We start from the raw sequence: 17113 nt of genomic DNA on the forward strand, positions 1-17113 counted from the left end.
GAAGCCATTGCTCAGTGATCACAAAGGGTCTTTCTCTCACAATGATGAAAGTCAGAGTGAGGAAAGAAGGAGGGATTTTCATCATTTGGGAAAAACAAGAGTTCTCAACCAATCAAAAGTGTTCATTTTAGATTATATGACCTAGTCTTACATCATTAGGAAACCAAAAGTGAAATGAACCAATGAAAAGTGTTATTACCAAGTCACATGACTTGCTGTGTTTACGTTAAGCGCTTTGCAGGGCCTCCCGGTTTGCTTCCAGAAACCTGCGCTTTGGCACTCGCTTCGCGTACCAGTTCGCTAACGTAGCACGTCATATGACGTATCACGCGACAACGTGGAACGTCATGCGGACGGGAGGCGTCACGATGTTGTTTTCTAACGCGGCACTTGCGGTAAAGAAACGTTTACCGGCTCGCGGTCTATTTCGCGGCATCAAGGTCAGCTAACGGGAAGCTTCCCGATTCGCGAAGCGGGAACGAAGAAAAAAAAATATTTTAAAAAAAAATTATTCATAAACATATAAAATATATTTTTGGATTTAAAGAAGAATACATTTTACAGCTACAGATATTAGCTGTTAAAAAAACAATGAAATTCACAGAAAAAACCATAGGTTATAGACCATATATAGTTAGGAATTAGCATTTACAAAACCTTGAAAATTCACTGAAAAAACCATAGGTTATAGACCATATATAGTTAGGAATTAGCATTTAGAAAACCTTATTTTACTCACACAAAACCATTGAAATTCCATATATAGTTAGTTGCACTAACTATATATCGCGCACCCGCAATCCACTGCTGATGATGTCACATATTACATCATTCATGACATGGTCAGTGACATCACTGATGACATCACTGATGACAACATCCAGTGATTATGTGTTTCTGTAAAGTTTAAATATGTTTTACATATTGAAGAATGAGTGGATGTATAAGTGTCTGAATGAAGGTTTTAGTAGGTGCGTGATTGACTGTATGAGTGAGTGATTAAATGCGTCTTACTGAATGCACGGGTTAGTGACTAAACTGTCTTAATTTGTGCATCATTATGTCTGTTGTGATGTAAACTGCTGCATGTGTTGATCATTAGCTATACGAGAGGCTATATGTGTTATTAATTGGTTGCCCAAGTATTTCTATGGGAGATTGAGTTTGTGTGGGGGTGGCTGGAAGGTGTGTGACTCTGTGCATAGATGTGTGAGCAGTTTATTCACTAGGTGTATGAGTTCAAGAGTGCATGTGGAAACAGCTACATGGGCAGTTGACTGTGTGCATGAGTGTATTGATGAGTGAATGGATATCTCAATGCTACATGTCATAGTAAGTACATATGTCAAACACAGTACATGTGAGAGTTGGCATATATAAATAACTGTGCATGAGAGCCACTGAGTGAGTGGTTGTATCGATCATTGTGAACTTGTATCAGGGATTGTATAAGAGAGTAAATATGTGTTAGTATATGTTTCAATAAGTAAGGTGTGTATAACTGTATAGTTGAAGAAATGGAGGTGAGATTGTTTCTTTGCATGACTGACTGGGTGTGTGAGTAACTCCATGGATGAGTGGCAGTGTGTGAGTGTCTGTATACACTGAGTGTATCTAAGGTTATATTAGAGTCTGAAGAAGTTTATCGTATTAGCACAAGAATGATGCCAAATGAGACGTCATCAGTGATGTCATCAGTGATGTCATTTGAGATGTCATCAGTGATGTCATCAGTGATGTCACTGACCATGTCATGAATGATGTAATATGTGACATCATCAGCAGTGGATTGCGGGTGCGCGATATATAGTTAGTGCAACTAACTATATATGGAATTTCAATGGTTTTGTGTGAGTAAAATAAGGTTTTCTAAATGCTAATTCCTAACTATATATGGTCTATAACCTATGGTTTTTTCAGTGAATATATATATATATATATATATATATATATATATCCAACAAAAACTTCACTCCAGTTTAGGAAACGAAGAAAGAGCCACACCGATCCGCACACACAAACACTAAATATTGCCGCTGGTCAGAGCAGTGCCAACATTTATTCCTATGTCAATAACTGTCCCTTTTTTTTAATTCTGAAAATCCAGTCACCCTACCTTCAGGGAAACAAGAGAGCAATAGGTTCCATGAGATTCAACACCGTCTTTTATATATATTCATACATATATTTATTATAATTTATTTTGCATGATATCTAGGCCTGCAAATATTTCTTTATTGCCCTTAGCAGTGACCAGACCTATTACTACTGTGGGTGGTAATTGGCAGCCAGTAGAGCTGGCAGTGCTTAATCGACGAAGACCTATCCTATATATTATTATATAATTTCTGTGTCAGATTTGACTAAGTCCACTGACATGGGGCAGTTTCTGCATTAGGGTTCAGGGGCTGTGCCCCTCTGAAATTCCTACACATTTGCATAAAAACATATTAAATAGATCGATTTATTTAGAGACACAATCGTATCTCTAAATAGATAGTTGTATTTAAGTCTGGGCTGTCCGTTTCAGGCTGCCTGCCCCACCTGGTTCTGAAGCAGGAGTAGGAAGCCAGGCAATAAATAAACTTTCTGAACAGTGACACACGAAGCAGGGCTTTCTGTTTTAAAGCCCTTCATTGCCATTGTGGTCTGTGGTTGTATCCACTCTGTAGGCCACAATTAGCGTCACAGTTTTCGGCGTCGGAGACTTCATCCCTGCATGATTTCAGACGTTCGTCATTCAAAGGCATAGATCCCACCCTTTTGTCATTCGTGAGAGTGGATGCAAGTATGTCTGATCTGGTGCCTTGTTCTCGGTAATGTTTGCATGCTAATGCTGTGTTATGTATATTGTGCTGAGACCCCTCATCACGCTAACCTCCCCCACTGTGACACCCCAGGCCCTCGCTGTTGGCTCCGCTCGAAGTGGAGCTGCTGTATTTGTTTTGCCGCAAAATGGATCCAAATAACGAGTAGGGTTCTTGTGGAGTTGAACCAAATATCCGAGTCAAGCAAGGCGAGAAATATGTACTTACAATGGACAGTTCTCTGATGTATGACATTAAAACTGTCTGTGTCTTCATGCCCCCAAGTTAACACTGATGCCAAAAACCTAGACTGAGTCACAAACAATGAATGTTAAAAACGTTGAGGGAATGCATTTCAGTGACTTAGTTCCTCTCTTATTTCACATGCTTTACTTGCATTCCCCAATAGTTAGCTATTTTAGAATGTTGTTGTTTATATGTATTGTTTTCTGTGCATACGTTGAGGCTTGAGTGATGCTAAGTGTTTATAAGGGACTCTGACTGAGCGTGCAGTACTGAGGCTGAAGTCAAACAAAGTGCCTGTCAGTGGGCTGGCAAAACTATAGAGCATACAGACCAATGTTTATGTATTCCATTTGCAACTGAAAGTCTGTGGATATGCGTGTGAAAGAGGTACACAGATGTCAAAATCTTTGCAAGACAAAAGTAAGAGAAAGTATAGTGCCTACATTTGAGGGAGTGTAGTGCATGTTTGGGGGCAGTGAAATGACAGATGCGAGGAAGTGCATTCAGGGAAGAGTGAAAAGGGGATGCTGGAAAGGAAAGAGAAGTGGTTGAAAATGTGCAGAAGGACAAGATATGTAGAGAAAAAGAGGATACACATCTAACAAAGCACACATAAATGAAGGACAAAACTACTTCCAGTGGCCTCAATGCTATTTAATTCACAGACTCAGTTTCAGAATTTAAACATTTCCAATGTTCATTATTTATAACAAATCAATGTTCTTACTCATTTATCTTAAACAGCTAACACCCATTGGCAAAGCCAATCGTACTGACAGGTTTTAGGTGTATGTCTATTGCTGTGTCATTTATCTGGATGCAATCACATCTCAGAGAGAAACCAAAATACAAGTTGGGGTGACACACTATGGGAATCACTGACATTTATTTGACATGTTCCTTTATAGAGAGCTCCCACTTTTCTCATCCCACTCAAAGATGTGTCTGCACTTATTTCTATATGAATGGTGGCAGCCAGAAGTGGTGGGTGCTAATGCTGCATCCAGTGCAAGACACTGGGCAAGCATACATTTTAAAGGGCTAAAGTTGTCATCCTGTACAATTTACACATTACAGTAACCGCTGAACATATTAATGCAGGAAGAAATGGGACAGTTTTTAATCTGTTTAATATTTCAAACCTATATGTTCCCACTGCTTTATACGCCTAGCTTTATCGCTACGTTTATTTACTTTAAAATGCACCGTTTGCCAATCTTTTTTTTTATTTCTTTCTCAGGAGAGGGACACAGCCTGGACCCCAAGTTTGTCCATTGAACTTGTTCACATCGCTCGCTATATAAAAGTCATGCCCAATGTTTAATACTTAACACTTTAAAGTGTCACCAGCCGCCACTGCCACACTTTTTTCAACCACTTTCAAGGGTCACCAGCCGCCACTGCCACAGACAATTTTTCAGTCACAAAAAGGGTAAGGGGGTTGAGCCTTTCTGAGTGACAAATAAAGCTTTTGCTAGAATCAAAAGGAATGGCTGGATTACTTACTGGTAATCTTCATTACTCAGATTCTCCTCGCTCGTCCCAGTACTTACGATTTGAGTGAATGTGTTCATTCACTATCCCTACACCACTGATTCCCATGCGGTCTTCCCTTTCCATGAACTAGTTGACCCTACCCATAAAGCTCTTCTCCTCTCCCAGGACTTTGTCTTTTTACAAATGTCCAAACTACAGCTGATGAAGGAAAGACCTCGTAAGTACTGGGACGCGTGAGAAGAGTAGGAGTAATTAAGATTTCCAGCAATTAATACGGCCATTACCTCCTCATCTCCTTCCTCAGCTCATTCCTCACGATTTGAGGTCTACCAAAGAAAGCTGAGAAAAACAAACTAGAAACTCAAATAGAGGTACAAAATATATTTTTTCACATTCTTCTTGAACTCTGTTATCATTATGTATACATGAAGATACTCCAAGACTAAAACTCCAAAACAAATGAAGAAATCAGTAGCCCATCATGGCATGGAACCGAACAAGACCTGGGAAACTAATGTTTGTTCAGAACCCTGAGCCACATATAATATATGATGTCTACTGATCATCGAAGGGGAAGCCCAGGTGGCAGCCATTTTAAATATCTCCAAACATGACACCTGCCAATTCCACTGAAGGTGCAGCCATCCTGCTAGTGTAGTGGGCTCTGATGAAACAAAGGATCTCATTGCCACAATCCTGATAGGCCAAATAAATGTCCGCCTTAAGCCACCTTGCTGTGGAAGAGGACGGTTTCTCGCCCCTTTTAACAGACTCGAAGTTGACAAAACTGGAGTCCGAAAGCCTAAATTCAACTGTTCTCTTCAGGTCAATTTCAACAGCCCACACCACATATAAAAAGATGTATTAAAGGGTCAGCAGCCTCACTGTCTATTCCAAGCACAGGTCGAACAATCTCTTGCCCTTTATGAAACCTGGAATTGAAATTTGGAATGTGTCTGTCTATAAACAAGAGCCCATAATTCACCTAAGCACCTAACTGAGGTGATAGCAGCTAGGAAGACACTTTTGTACCAGAGACATTTCTATGAACAAGTCACTCCAAAGGTTCAAAAGTAGCCTTCTGTAGAAATGTCATAACTAAAGGTAAAGCCCAAGAAAGGAAAGGGCTACGTAAACCTAGGACTCAAAAGCTCAAAACCCTTAAATAGCTTTGCATATTAAGACTCAGCTGGAGGGAGGTCCATCCATGGAGACCTAAAAGTGGGCATTGCAGCACACTGCAAACTCAGGATAGCAACTGACAGACTTATCAAAACCCTCCTGAAGAAATTGTAAAAGATTATATGCTGCAGAGACCGAATGTAAAGAGCTGAGAACACCATGTATCAAAGGAGGCTCGATGATCATAGGATCTGGATACCTGCAAGGAACTAGAAACAGATAGAAGCAAATCTGCGTTTAGAAAGTCCTCCCGCTCAACCACCATGTCGATAGCCTTCAACATCTCTGGAGAAAGAGGAGGGGTTTTTAAAGGAGAAGAGGATATTAAAAAAATCTATTTCTGATCCTTCTGCAGATGTCTCAGCAGAGAAAACTAGAAACCTTCTAGTCCAAAATGTCTACCTCTACTCCTTCTGTAATCTTGCTAGGATTCTTGGGATTAAAGGAGAGGGAGGGAAAGCATAAAGGAGATCAACCGGTCAGGCACGGGTCAGAGCATCTGTACCTACTGGCACGTGATCCTTAAACCTCAAGAGAAAAGAGGACGTTGGGCATTCTGGCGAGTCACAAAAAGGTCTATGCTGGGAGTTTTTCAGCTCCTATATATTTCCTGAAATATGAGAAGACTCAAGACAAGCTGCTGTGAGCTCTGGATAATCTGCCTGAGTATTCAGAGATCCCTTGATATAGAAGACTCTGACATTTAAGAAGTTGTTCCCTCCCCAGGTACAAATCTGCTGTGTCAATTTGTACAAGGACTCAGAGCCTGTACTGAACTGTTGATTCAAGTAAACTATGGTTACAGTATTGTCCACTCAGACCACTAAAAGCGCTCCCCTATAGAAATCAGAAAAGAGTCTGATTTGCTCTCCAGACTGCTATGAACTCCTTCCAGTGGAAGATCACCCCTGTTCTGACGTTCCCAAATTGCCTTGAACATTCAGACTCTGTAGAACTGGCCCCACCAAAAACTGCTGGCATCCGTGGTGAAGATGATTGGGTATGAGATCAGAAACCCCTGTCCAGAGCGGGAGTATCTATCCACCATAATAGACCATCTCGAACCAAGGCCATCAGGTGAACTGGGTATTCGTAACCTTTTTGGCACGGCTACCAGTGATTCAGGATTTGGATACCACTTGGTTCAAGTGGAGTCTTACCCATGGAACAATACTCAAAGTTGCCAACAAAAATACAACACTAGTATCAACTACTTAAAGGAGATGGGACAGAAAATGGGTAAGGAAAATAGTTGATCTCTTACCATATTCCCCTTAACCCAAAGCCACTCTCTGGCCTGAGCCTCCTGCTTCATCATAAGACACGTACATTTGACCTCAGCTTGGATTTCCTGGTATATGGCAGTAAAACCTAACCCTGGACTGTGTTGAAGGTGGCTCCTATGTAATCCAGTGGTGGTGAAAGTAGAAGATTGTATTTATCCCAGGAGACTAGGAACCCAAATCTCTGAAGTGACCCAATCAATAGATCTGTAGCCTGACTTGACGAGAGAGGACTGGATAGGAAGGTTTTACAGATATGGGTGTACTATGTAGAGACCTATCAGTGGTGCTAGAACTTTGGTGATTACCCTTGGGCACGTCTTCCTACTGAAAGGCAAAACCCTGAAATGAATTCCATTTAGACTCAGTCACTGCAAATTTGAAAACCCTCTGATGATGAAGAGCAACCGGGATATGCAGATAGGTGTCCTGAAGGTCTATCTTTGTTCAAAAATCGTCATTAAAAATCAGAGGAATAACGTTCAGCAGAGTGTTCATCTTGAAGTGGGTTGTGGAAATAAAAAGATTGAGGAACCTCAGGTCAATGATCATCTTAAAATTCCCTCAAGTTTTCTAGGCCAGAAAAATCTTTGAAAAACACCCCTGACCCTTCTCCAGTAGACAAATTGCTTTCTTCTGCCTCAATAAGGAGATACTGTCCTATAAGGCTTTCATCTTGGTCAGGTCGACCAGCCCAAAAAAATGAACATAATGAGGCTCTGAAAAATCTGGGGAAAATTCTATTTGTTATCATTGAAAAACGACTTGCTTGACACATCTGTCTGAAATGAAGTCCCTCCAAGCTTTTGGAAACAGAAGTAGTCAAACTTCCACTGGACCAGTAGTGTTCTCGGTACAGTCACAGACCGTGTTTACAGTTGTTCCTCCCAGGTTGATTAGAGTAGGAACCCAGTTCAGCACCCTTCGGTTGGAAGCAAGATTTGTTATGGTAAAAAAAAATCACTTCTGGATTCATATTTTTCTTGCCACCCTGCCATGGCATAAAGTCCTAAAGTGCTTCTGCCTATTAAAGGACTTTCTGAATGCCTCCTCTAAATCTACATCAAGCAGTTTGGTGCCTGAAAAAGACATTCTAAAAAGGAAGCTATTCTCTGCTGCTTCTGCTTTATAATTTCTTAAAGGAAGCTGGTGCCTGCCTTCAACCACTTCTGCCAAGGCCAAAGCAGTAGCACTCAGATTGTCAAACATTACTGAGAGGAAACAAGCCTAAATTTCCATTTGGGTTCACATCTGAGAAAAATCCTCATCTCCTGAATGACTGAGGTGAGTTTTTATTTATTTATTTTAATTTTATAGTCTTGTATAGCACCTGAATCACCCCATAAAAGGTATCTCCGCTCAGCAGGAGTGCTAAAGAGGGTCAGGAAGAGGAGTTCAAAATAGCTCCGTTTTCAAGAGCTTGCAGAATTGGAGATAGTCAGTACATTTCCGAAGGTGGCTAGGAAGGAGATTCCAATAAGAGGGAGCCAGATGGTAGAGAGCTTTCCCGCCTGTGCAGGATTTCTTAACACTGGGCATCACGAGAAGTGATTTGGAGCTTGACCGAAGAGTTCTAGAAGGCTTATATCAGATGAGTCTGTCGGATAAATAGCTAGGGCCATTGCAGTAAATCGCGTTGTGTACTATACAGCGAATCTTGAAACGGATCCGCTTGCGGATAGGTAGCCAATGTAGTCCATGGAGCAACAGCAATGAAGCAGACCTAGCAGGCGAGTTGGAAACTAAACAGGCCTCAGTGGTTTGAGCCACCTGAAGTCTGTTAAGGGAGGATTCATTGGCTGAGATTAGGAGAGCGTTACAGTGGGCTATTCAACTTATTACTAAAGCCTGTAGGAAAGATTTGAAAACTGTCATGGGGAGAAAAAGGAAAACCCTTCTTAAGAGGCTTAATACGCGGAAGCAGGAACCCACGGTGGTCATAGCTTGCTCCTTCATCGTAAGTTTCTGATCCAGCTAACGTCTAGATTTTTTACCACTGTTTTGGGAAGGGAGCCACACCCAGGTCGGTGGGCCACCAATCAGGGGACTAAAGTTGGAGAGCCTCACCAAATAGCATAATCTCAGTTTTCTGGCATTCAGCTGAAAGAAATTATTCCGCATTCAAGCTGCTATGGCTGTCGCCTTCAGAGAAGGTTGACTGGGTATTGGGAGAGTTTTTATCAAATGCCATTAGGAGCTGGGTATCATCAGCATATGAAATTGGAAAGAAGCCCAGTTCCCTTAGTAAATTCGCTAAGGGAGTCACGTAGAAATTAAATAGAGTGGGACTGAGGCAGGATCACCGAGGCACAACTTTCGTCAGCTCAGATGTTTGGGAGCGGAAGGTACCAAGGTTGATGGATTTGGTGCGATGAGTTAGGAAGCTGAATAGCCACTGGAAGGCAAGGCCATGGACTCCCACATTTCTTAATATATTTAGAAGAATGAGGTGGGATATCTGGTCAAATGCAGATGACAGATCCAACAGTGGTAGTAAGGCTGCTTGTCCATTATCCAGCGAGTACCTCAGGTTGTCTGTAACTGCAATCAGTGCTGACTCTGTACTAAACTTAGGTCGGAACCTGGACTGAGAGGGGTCAAGGCAACCTGTTGCTTCATTGTATTCTGAAAGGTGCTTATTGGTGTGTTTTCCAGGAGTTTGCACAAATAAGGTAACAAGGATATAGGACGATAGTTGGAAAAATCATCTTGAGATGCATTAGGTTTCTTCAGAAGGGTCCCTATCTCTAGTAATTGTGTCAAATATGCTCTCAATTTTCTGTATGAAATGATTAGCTAATTTATCACAGAGAGAGTTAACTCATTGTTACAAGCCTTGGGATTTGTAAAAGAATCGAGGATGTGGTAGAGTTCCTTAGAGGATTTCCCTGCCTGATTAAGTTGTGTCTCAATATGAGTTTTGAGTGCTTCCTTTAGGTTCTTACGATATAGGGCAAGAGAATTTTTGTAAATTTCTTTATCATTTGTGTTGTGGGAGGGACGCCAACATCTTTCCAATTTTTTGCAATAAGTTTTTTCCTCCTGTAGATCAGGGGAGAACCATGACGCCTGTGTATGTCCAGTCTTAATAGGATAGGCTTATAAAGTGGCTATTCGATCTAGGGTGGAACCTACTATATTGTTGGAGCTGGCTAAACAATTTTGAATATTATCTAAAGCCAAATTGGCATTGGTTGGAAAAACATTTTCGCAAAGCTGTCGGGCATACTTTTATGCCATTTTCTCCGCAAACTATGGGAGGCTTTAGCATGAGAGAGAGAAACACCTACTTCTTTTATCTGAAATCGAAATTGAGTTCTGGGAAATCCTTCACCAGAGATTGGGAGGAATAGACCTCATACATCTCTGACTGCAAATATAGACTAAGAGCAGCACAAGATTATTCTCTCTTGCAAAGGCTCTGAATTGCTAGAACAATCAGAACCTTGGGAAGGGCGGTCCTTCTGAAACTGGCAAAATCATACCCCACTTGTGCCTGGTTGGTCCTCTTCTAATGGCAACTGAATGTTAGAAAAAAAGAAGAAATTATCAGCTCTAAACCATCCTTCCAGATGTACTTAGCTCTAGGAGCAGAAGAATCTGTGGCAAAACTGGACTCCTCATAATATTCAGGCGAAACACAAGAGGAAACTGAAGAGGGAGAGGACACCGAAAACAAGGATCTCTCCGAAGGGGTGAGACTCGGGAAGAGGCGTTCTTCTGCAATGATGGTTAAAAGCCTCAGTAAGGACCTACCATGTTCTGCAGATGACTCTCGGACACAGGAGGAGGTCTGGCCCTGACACCATGGAGAAGCCTCTTCGTTTGAAGGAGAAAAACAGTGATACTTCTTCTGGTGCTTCAACAAAACAACGCTACACCAGACAGTGCATTAAACACACTCAACCAATATGAATCTCTGCCTACATGTAGCAGGGGTCCTCACTCTAGACGACCCCTCACAGAGTATAAATGGTCTTACAATTTAAAGGAGATATTAACTCCATTAAATCACTCAAACAAACCTCCGTCTCAATCCAAATGGGACTACTCTAAGTGAATGCCTTAAAATAACAGGAATTAAAATGGAATGCTCTAAAAACACTTCAAAAGACAGGTCAGACATAACCTCTGTAACATAGAAGGGCAGAGCCTAGAAAGTTACACAGCCCGAGGAAGTTCAGTTGGAGAACAAGCCTTGTAGAATGAGGTTAGCTTTCTCATAATTATCTCATCAACTAATAAACACACAGAACAAAACATCTGTCTTTAAAGCCTGCTGTCCCTTAGCTATGAAAGCAAAATCATCTCATCCCCTCCAATCCCAGGTGAAGGGAAGCACTATCAAACAAGGTCTGGCAAAGCCAACTGGTCTGGCTTCAAAGGAATGTTGTATGGTAATATGAAGAATTACACGTAAATAAAGGAATGTCAATCAAGTTTAAGTTTATTGATTCAGTTCATTAAAATCATAACAATTTCACAGGTTAAAACTATAGATCAGAACACTTTACAAAAATCATAAAAGGTGCATCGAAAAGGAAATTTCGACAGGTTATTCAACTTGTTTCCTGCGGACATATTTCTTAAAGCAAATAAATAGATTAAAAACGAGTTTGTGTAAAATGGCAACCCTTAACATAATATGTACAGGGAAGATAGCAAAGTCATTCACCTTTGACCTTTACCTGCTTCCTACTTCCAAAAAGTTTAAAATTAATTAATGGCTGAGAGCTGATGGGACACGTAGAGCTTTCTCAAACTTTAAACGTTTTGTAATAAGACTGACTACAGTGAAGTGCCTTCATGGGAATTCATTGCGCAGCAGTCAATCATCCTAGTCATTAGCTATTATAGTACAGGAGAACCTAGGCCAAGTTCGAAAGCTGAAGTAGTGCTTGTGCAAAATATCCAGACCACTTTGGGTTTTTCTTTGTTGCGGGTGCCACAGCATACGAATGGATATGAATTTGTGTGGAAGGAACGAACTGTAGACATAATATTAGTGTAGGTTCAAAGCTCAGGTGACAGCTGCACTGTCAAGCCAGGCCTAAACATCCATGTAGGTTAATCATTGCTGCTGCCAGAAGAACATACCATAAATGATCTAGTTCTAAGACACTTTAAGAGCATTACAATGTCACATGTGTGCCCTTGAAATTTCAAGCTCAGACTGATGGATAAAAAATACAAAATGATGGCAGCCGTGTGGAGGGAAAGCAATTTTTTGTGGAAGCACACAACTTCTGCCCAATTAAAACATGTACTCCTGGCTCCCAACATGCAACACTCACATATTTGTCTTGTGACAGCTGTGCTATCAAGCCAGAACATAAAAAGTTTTGGAACGCAGCGCCCAGCAACCACAACACAGCCAGAACTCATACACTCCATGGTGCCCCAGCAACAACAACCAAAGGAAAACATATGTGCAATGCTGAAGCAACTGCTGGAAACAGTCCTCTCTAAATTGATTGCATATACATTAGGTACACTCCAGATTGGTTACTGGGTTACCCTTGTGAGTCCCTAGTATATGGTACCTTAGGTACTAAGGGCATAGGTACCCCAGAGGCCTACCAGGGGCTGAAGCATGTATTATGCCACCCCTGGGAAGGCTTCCAAAATGGCACCAAAGGTCTGCTACTGCAGCCTGGGTAAGGTGGTGCATGCACCCCTTACTAAGATATAGGTTACCTATATCTACCTTATATCACTGACACATATAAACCTATAAGTTAACCGGTAATAGTTTTAAAGAGCCCTGGCATCACAAAATGGATGCCACAGCCACAGACACAAGTCTGACCTCCTACTGCTGGACAAAACTCTGGCAGGGGAGGCTTGGACAATAGGTTTCCAGTCCCAGGGAGGTGTAACCACCTCTCAAACAGGCTTTAGTGTATTAGGGCTGGGTGGGTGCATTCAGAGAATGCTTTTCAGACAGTGCTGGGGGCACACTTGGTGTCCCTGTGCGTATCCCACAGAGTAACCACCCCCACCCTGGGTCCTCCCATAGGTGGGACCCTAGAGTAAGCCCAACCCCTAAACTTAGTAGAAGTATAGGAACCCTGCCCGTAGGACTTTAGATTACCCTGGACAAAACTCTGCAACATATATCCTGGAACTTCGACATTCTATTTCGACTAGAAGATGGAAGAATCTCCCTTGGGGTCAAGGAGTGACTCCCTGGTTCAAACAGGCACCAAAGAAGCATCTTGCCGTTCTGCATTTCCGAGGTTCCCGACGGATTCCAAAGGTTTTGCGACAGAGGACACGGACTTCCAGACATCTGAGGCCGACACGAGATAACAGCAAAGCGGAGACCCGTAGCCATCACGCGAGACATGGGACTGGAACCCCTGGACACCGTGCACATTTGCAAGTGCATCGACTTCCCGAGCTTTCCCGAAGTTGTGCATTGGGCTACTCATAGTACATGCCCTGAGCACCATCTGTACCGATGATTGTAAGCCTACAGTCCACGAGTGTTCCGTGGGCCCGCTTCTAGCATTTCCGCTCGAGGCTCCTTTGCGATCCCTGGTCCGTCGAAGGGTGGGTCCCCACGAAGGTAACTCTTCTGTTTCTTGGGCTTTCCTGGTTGCTCCAGACGTGCCCTGACTCCCATCCACAGGGTGGAGGCCAAGGTTTGTTGGGTCCAATCCGTAAACCGACACCGCAGCACTCGACATCCTTCGTGGGACAGCTCAAATCCAGCTCCTGGTTGTCGTCGACGCCTCCTGGTCCTCGTGGCTGAAGAGTCAAGCTTCACCTTCTTCACCTGAAATCACCCGACATTGGTTGGCATCTTCTCTTCGCCTTCCTGGTCACTGGCTAGTGACTCAGACTCTGTCCCCTCTGTTTTCAGGTTCTTCAGATCTCCGATCCACCCTTGGATCCATCCAGACACTTTCCATTTGGTCGCCTTCTTTTCAGCTCGCCATAGGAAACGACGACGAAACCCGACACGAAAAGACACCTGTGAATCCAGCTTCCCTGGGTGAGGTAACACGAGTACTCCGGCGCTCCCGTGGGTCTTGACTCTTGAACTGTCTAATTCTGAAGGAGTTTGTTCTTAATCCACTACCAAGTGTCCTTAACCTGTAATTTTCCAACCGCGACTTTCCCCTTAGAAATTAATGGTGATTTGCAGCTGTGTTTAGACACTGCAAGCGTCCCCCGTGGGTCCCCTGTGTCACTACCTTGGGTGGTTCCTGGTGGCCCCAGCAGTTCTAAAGGCTCTAGGCCTTGTATCTATGACAGTCGTGGTTCTTATACCACTTTCTTAGTATATGGTTTGTGACCCCCCTAGGGCTAATCATATATTGTGCTAATTTACAGCGTGCGAAATAAGATTATGTTATGTACTTTTGCCCCTAGCCTCGTAAAGAGACTAGAGGGATATGTTTAGAATAAATACATATATCTGGTATATACCTGGTGTGGTTCTCCATTCATTTGGTCATTACATGAGATCATAGACTGGTAAAACAAGCTGCTTTACATTCCTTCAAGACGTAGCCTGAAGGCTGTTCTCTGCAGCTACCACTAGGCTAGCTTTCCATAAGGTTGTCTTTAACCTACCATCAATAAGGGGTTGTTTGGGTTGGTGCAAGGTGTCCACTAGAATAGTGGACAGCATATGCCAGGCCAACTTCTCACAAATGAAACTGAGCGTGGGCACCCCCTGACCCTCAACATTTAAATAAAGACACTACACAAAGGAAAGCTGGTAGTTGCCACTGCAAATTTCCAAAGCCCTGAATGCAACATGGCACACAGAAACAGAAGAGGAAGACCTGAGAGATTATGAAGGGTTTTATGGGTAGGGTCTGCCAGGACATGGAAAGAGAAGACTGTATTGGAAATAGTGGAATAGGGATAGAGAATGGGCACATTCACTCAAATAATAAGGAATGGAACAAGAGAAGAGAGGAGGGGAAATGGAGATGTACGCAAATCTAAGAACCAAAAATCATTTCACTGTTTTAAATCATATATTACCTCCCCACCTCACTTTCAATAGTACACTAAAAACTTTTTTTCTAGCTTACCCACACTGGAAAAGTGCACAATGGGGAAATTGCACGATCATGAAATTAACTTAAACTATTCCGGTTCCTACGCTTTCAATAATTACTTGTCGCTGTTGCGCATGATGGTGCGTCACAAGACCCATCAGAGTTTCAAAAAGAAAAATTGAATTGTTAAACGTCAATCTGGCCATTCTTCTTCATCCAATACAAAAATACTTCCAGTAACAATGAACCAAAGTTTGGCGAAGAGACTTCATATACCATTCTTTATGCCAAGACACAAAAAGAGTACTTCACAAGTTCTCAACGCGAGGCAGAACCAGCCCCACTGCTGAATTCTCTGATTTTAGCTGTGGAGTTATGATTAAGAGCTTCCTTTTGCGTTTCATTTCTAAAGTCCACTCTGGCTCTTTCCAAGAGGTCTGGCTCAAAAATAACATCCAAGGCAGTCATAGCCAAAGCTTTTGCGGTTCGCAATGTGTAAAACTGAGCTTCTTTAGAACCTGCACAAAAAAGGAAAAAACAACACGTAAAGAGACAACCTGAAGACAGAAAAAAGGAAGCCAGAAAGACTGAAAAGCTAATGAGAGATCACAGTTCTAAGAAGAAACAGATGGAAGAAATGGGAATCACAGCTAAGTGACAAACAAGTGAGATCTGTATTGGCAAGTGTGAGCATGCCTATGTTTGGGGGAATATCTGGGGTGATGAAAAGAGAAGAAAAAGATGAATACTCACGATTTTTTATTTTACAGTCATGGAAGATAACCTTACTAAAGCACTTGCATGCTTAAAGTTGTGCACAATTGCCCACTAAAAATTACTTTTTTTAATATAATATTAAGTACATTACTATAGGGCACAGACATAGCACATGCTCTACAATAATAGGACAAATGCAGACAGAACATTCTCCAGAAAGCACAGGACAGTAATTGTCTTTTGTGTTTCAAAACTTTGCTGTCAGAAAACTATGCATTAACTTAGAGATATTTCAAGTTAATCTATGCACAAATGCACACAGAAAATGGCGCTGACTCATCTCTTGGGGTATGTCAGAACGATGTTTTGTGATTATACTGGTTTTATTTCCAGTATTTATAGAATATAAGACAAAGGCCCCTTTGTTATTTTATTGATACAGTGCATTGTTTTTTTCTTTTTTAGGTCGAGCCTAGCAGCATTGCACATCCGCTACTCGCTCTGCGAGGCATTCTGCATTGGAGTATGCACTAGAAGCCCCGCCCACTCTCCGCCCATATTTGTTATTGGCTTGTGTCATTGTCCTTCGTAAATGGTGGCTTCTGATTCGTACATAGGCTTGTTAGTCTCTCCTTGGCACCGCCTTGTCTGCATTTGTTACCACCCATAACAACTGGACCTTTTACTTGGCTCGTTATGCTGTCTGCTTTATGTAGTGGGTGAGCACTATTTTAATTTATGGTCTCTCCCTATTCCACCCACACAACGCCGCAGCCCACTTTTATGTTGTTGTTACGTTTTCATTTGTAATTTGGAGCGCGGTCCGCTTTAGTGGCTGCGCTGCTTTATTTATTTAATTTATTAAGAAAAAGAATGGTTTGGCCCATAAGTTGCAACCTAGACTAGGCCCCTTAAATTTTATAAACAAAAACAATGTCTAGGCGTCAAATTCTATATCCACAATCGAATATAAAGAACCAAACATTTCCTTTTAAATGGCCCTTGTGATTTATTTAACTTTTCTTCAGTAATAATCTCTAAAAAAAAATTAGAACATTTCTTCACGTCTTTTTGAAGTACAATTTTTTTTTTGCTGAAGTTAGACGGTACATTTCAAAACACATTTCAATATGACAACATATAACACAAATCAATATGACAACATATAATGACAAACAAGAACAATAACGTATTTTACAATTTGAGAGCAAAATGAAAAATGGACCAGTCCTATATTTAAACAGAATGCCACCTGGCGGAAATGTCATTTGGTTGGTAATGCAATATATCCTGCCGGTGTAAGCTACTGGGGGCCACTAACCCTAAATGTATTATGCTAAAGGAATAGGCACCCCACCTT

General features: G+C 41.9%; 1 protein-coding gene across 2 annotated transcripts in view; it reads right to left on the reverse strand.

Moving 5' to 3' along the window:
* The window catches only part of PM20D2 (peptidase M20 domain containing 2), a 234338-nt gene that overhangs the window by 59279 nt on the left and 157946 nt on the right, over window positions 1-17113 (reverse strand). Inside the window, exon 7 of one of the 2 annotated variants that reach the window (XM_078648281.1) lies at window positions 11445-15554. The exons of the other annotated variant lie outside the window; for it this stretch is intronic. Coding sequence (XP_078504407.1) covers window positions 15355-15554 — 200 coding nt within the window. The 3' untranslated portion in view covers window positions 11445-15354. Of the gene's footprint in view, window positions 1-11444; window positions 15555-17113 lie in introns of those variants that run through there. 2 annotated transcript variants of the gene reach the window in all.

Source organism: Lissotriton helveticus, chromosome 6, assembly GCF_964261635.1.
Source record: "Lissotriton helveticus chromosome 6, aLisHel1.1, whole genome shotgun sequence".
Taxonomy (NCBI): domain Eukaryota; kingdom Metazoa; phylum Chordata; class Amphibia; order Caudata; family Salamandridae; genus Lissotriton; species Lissotriton helveticus.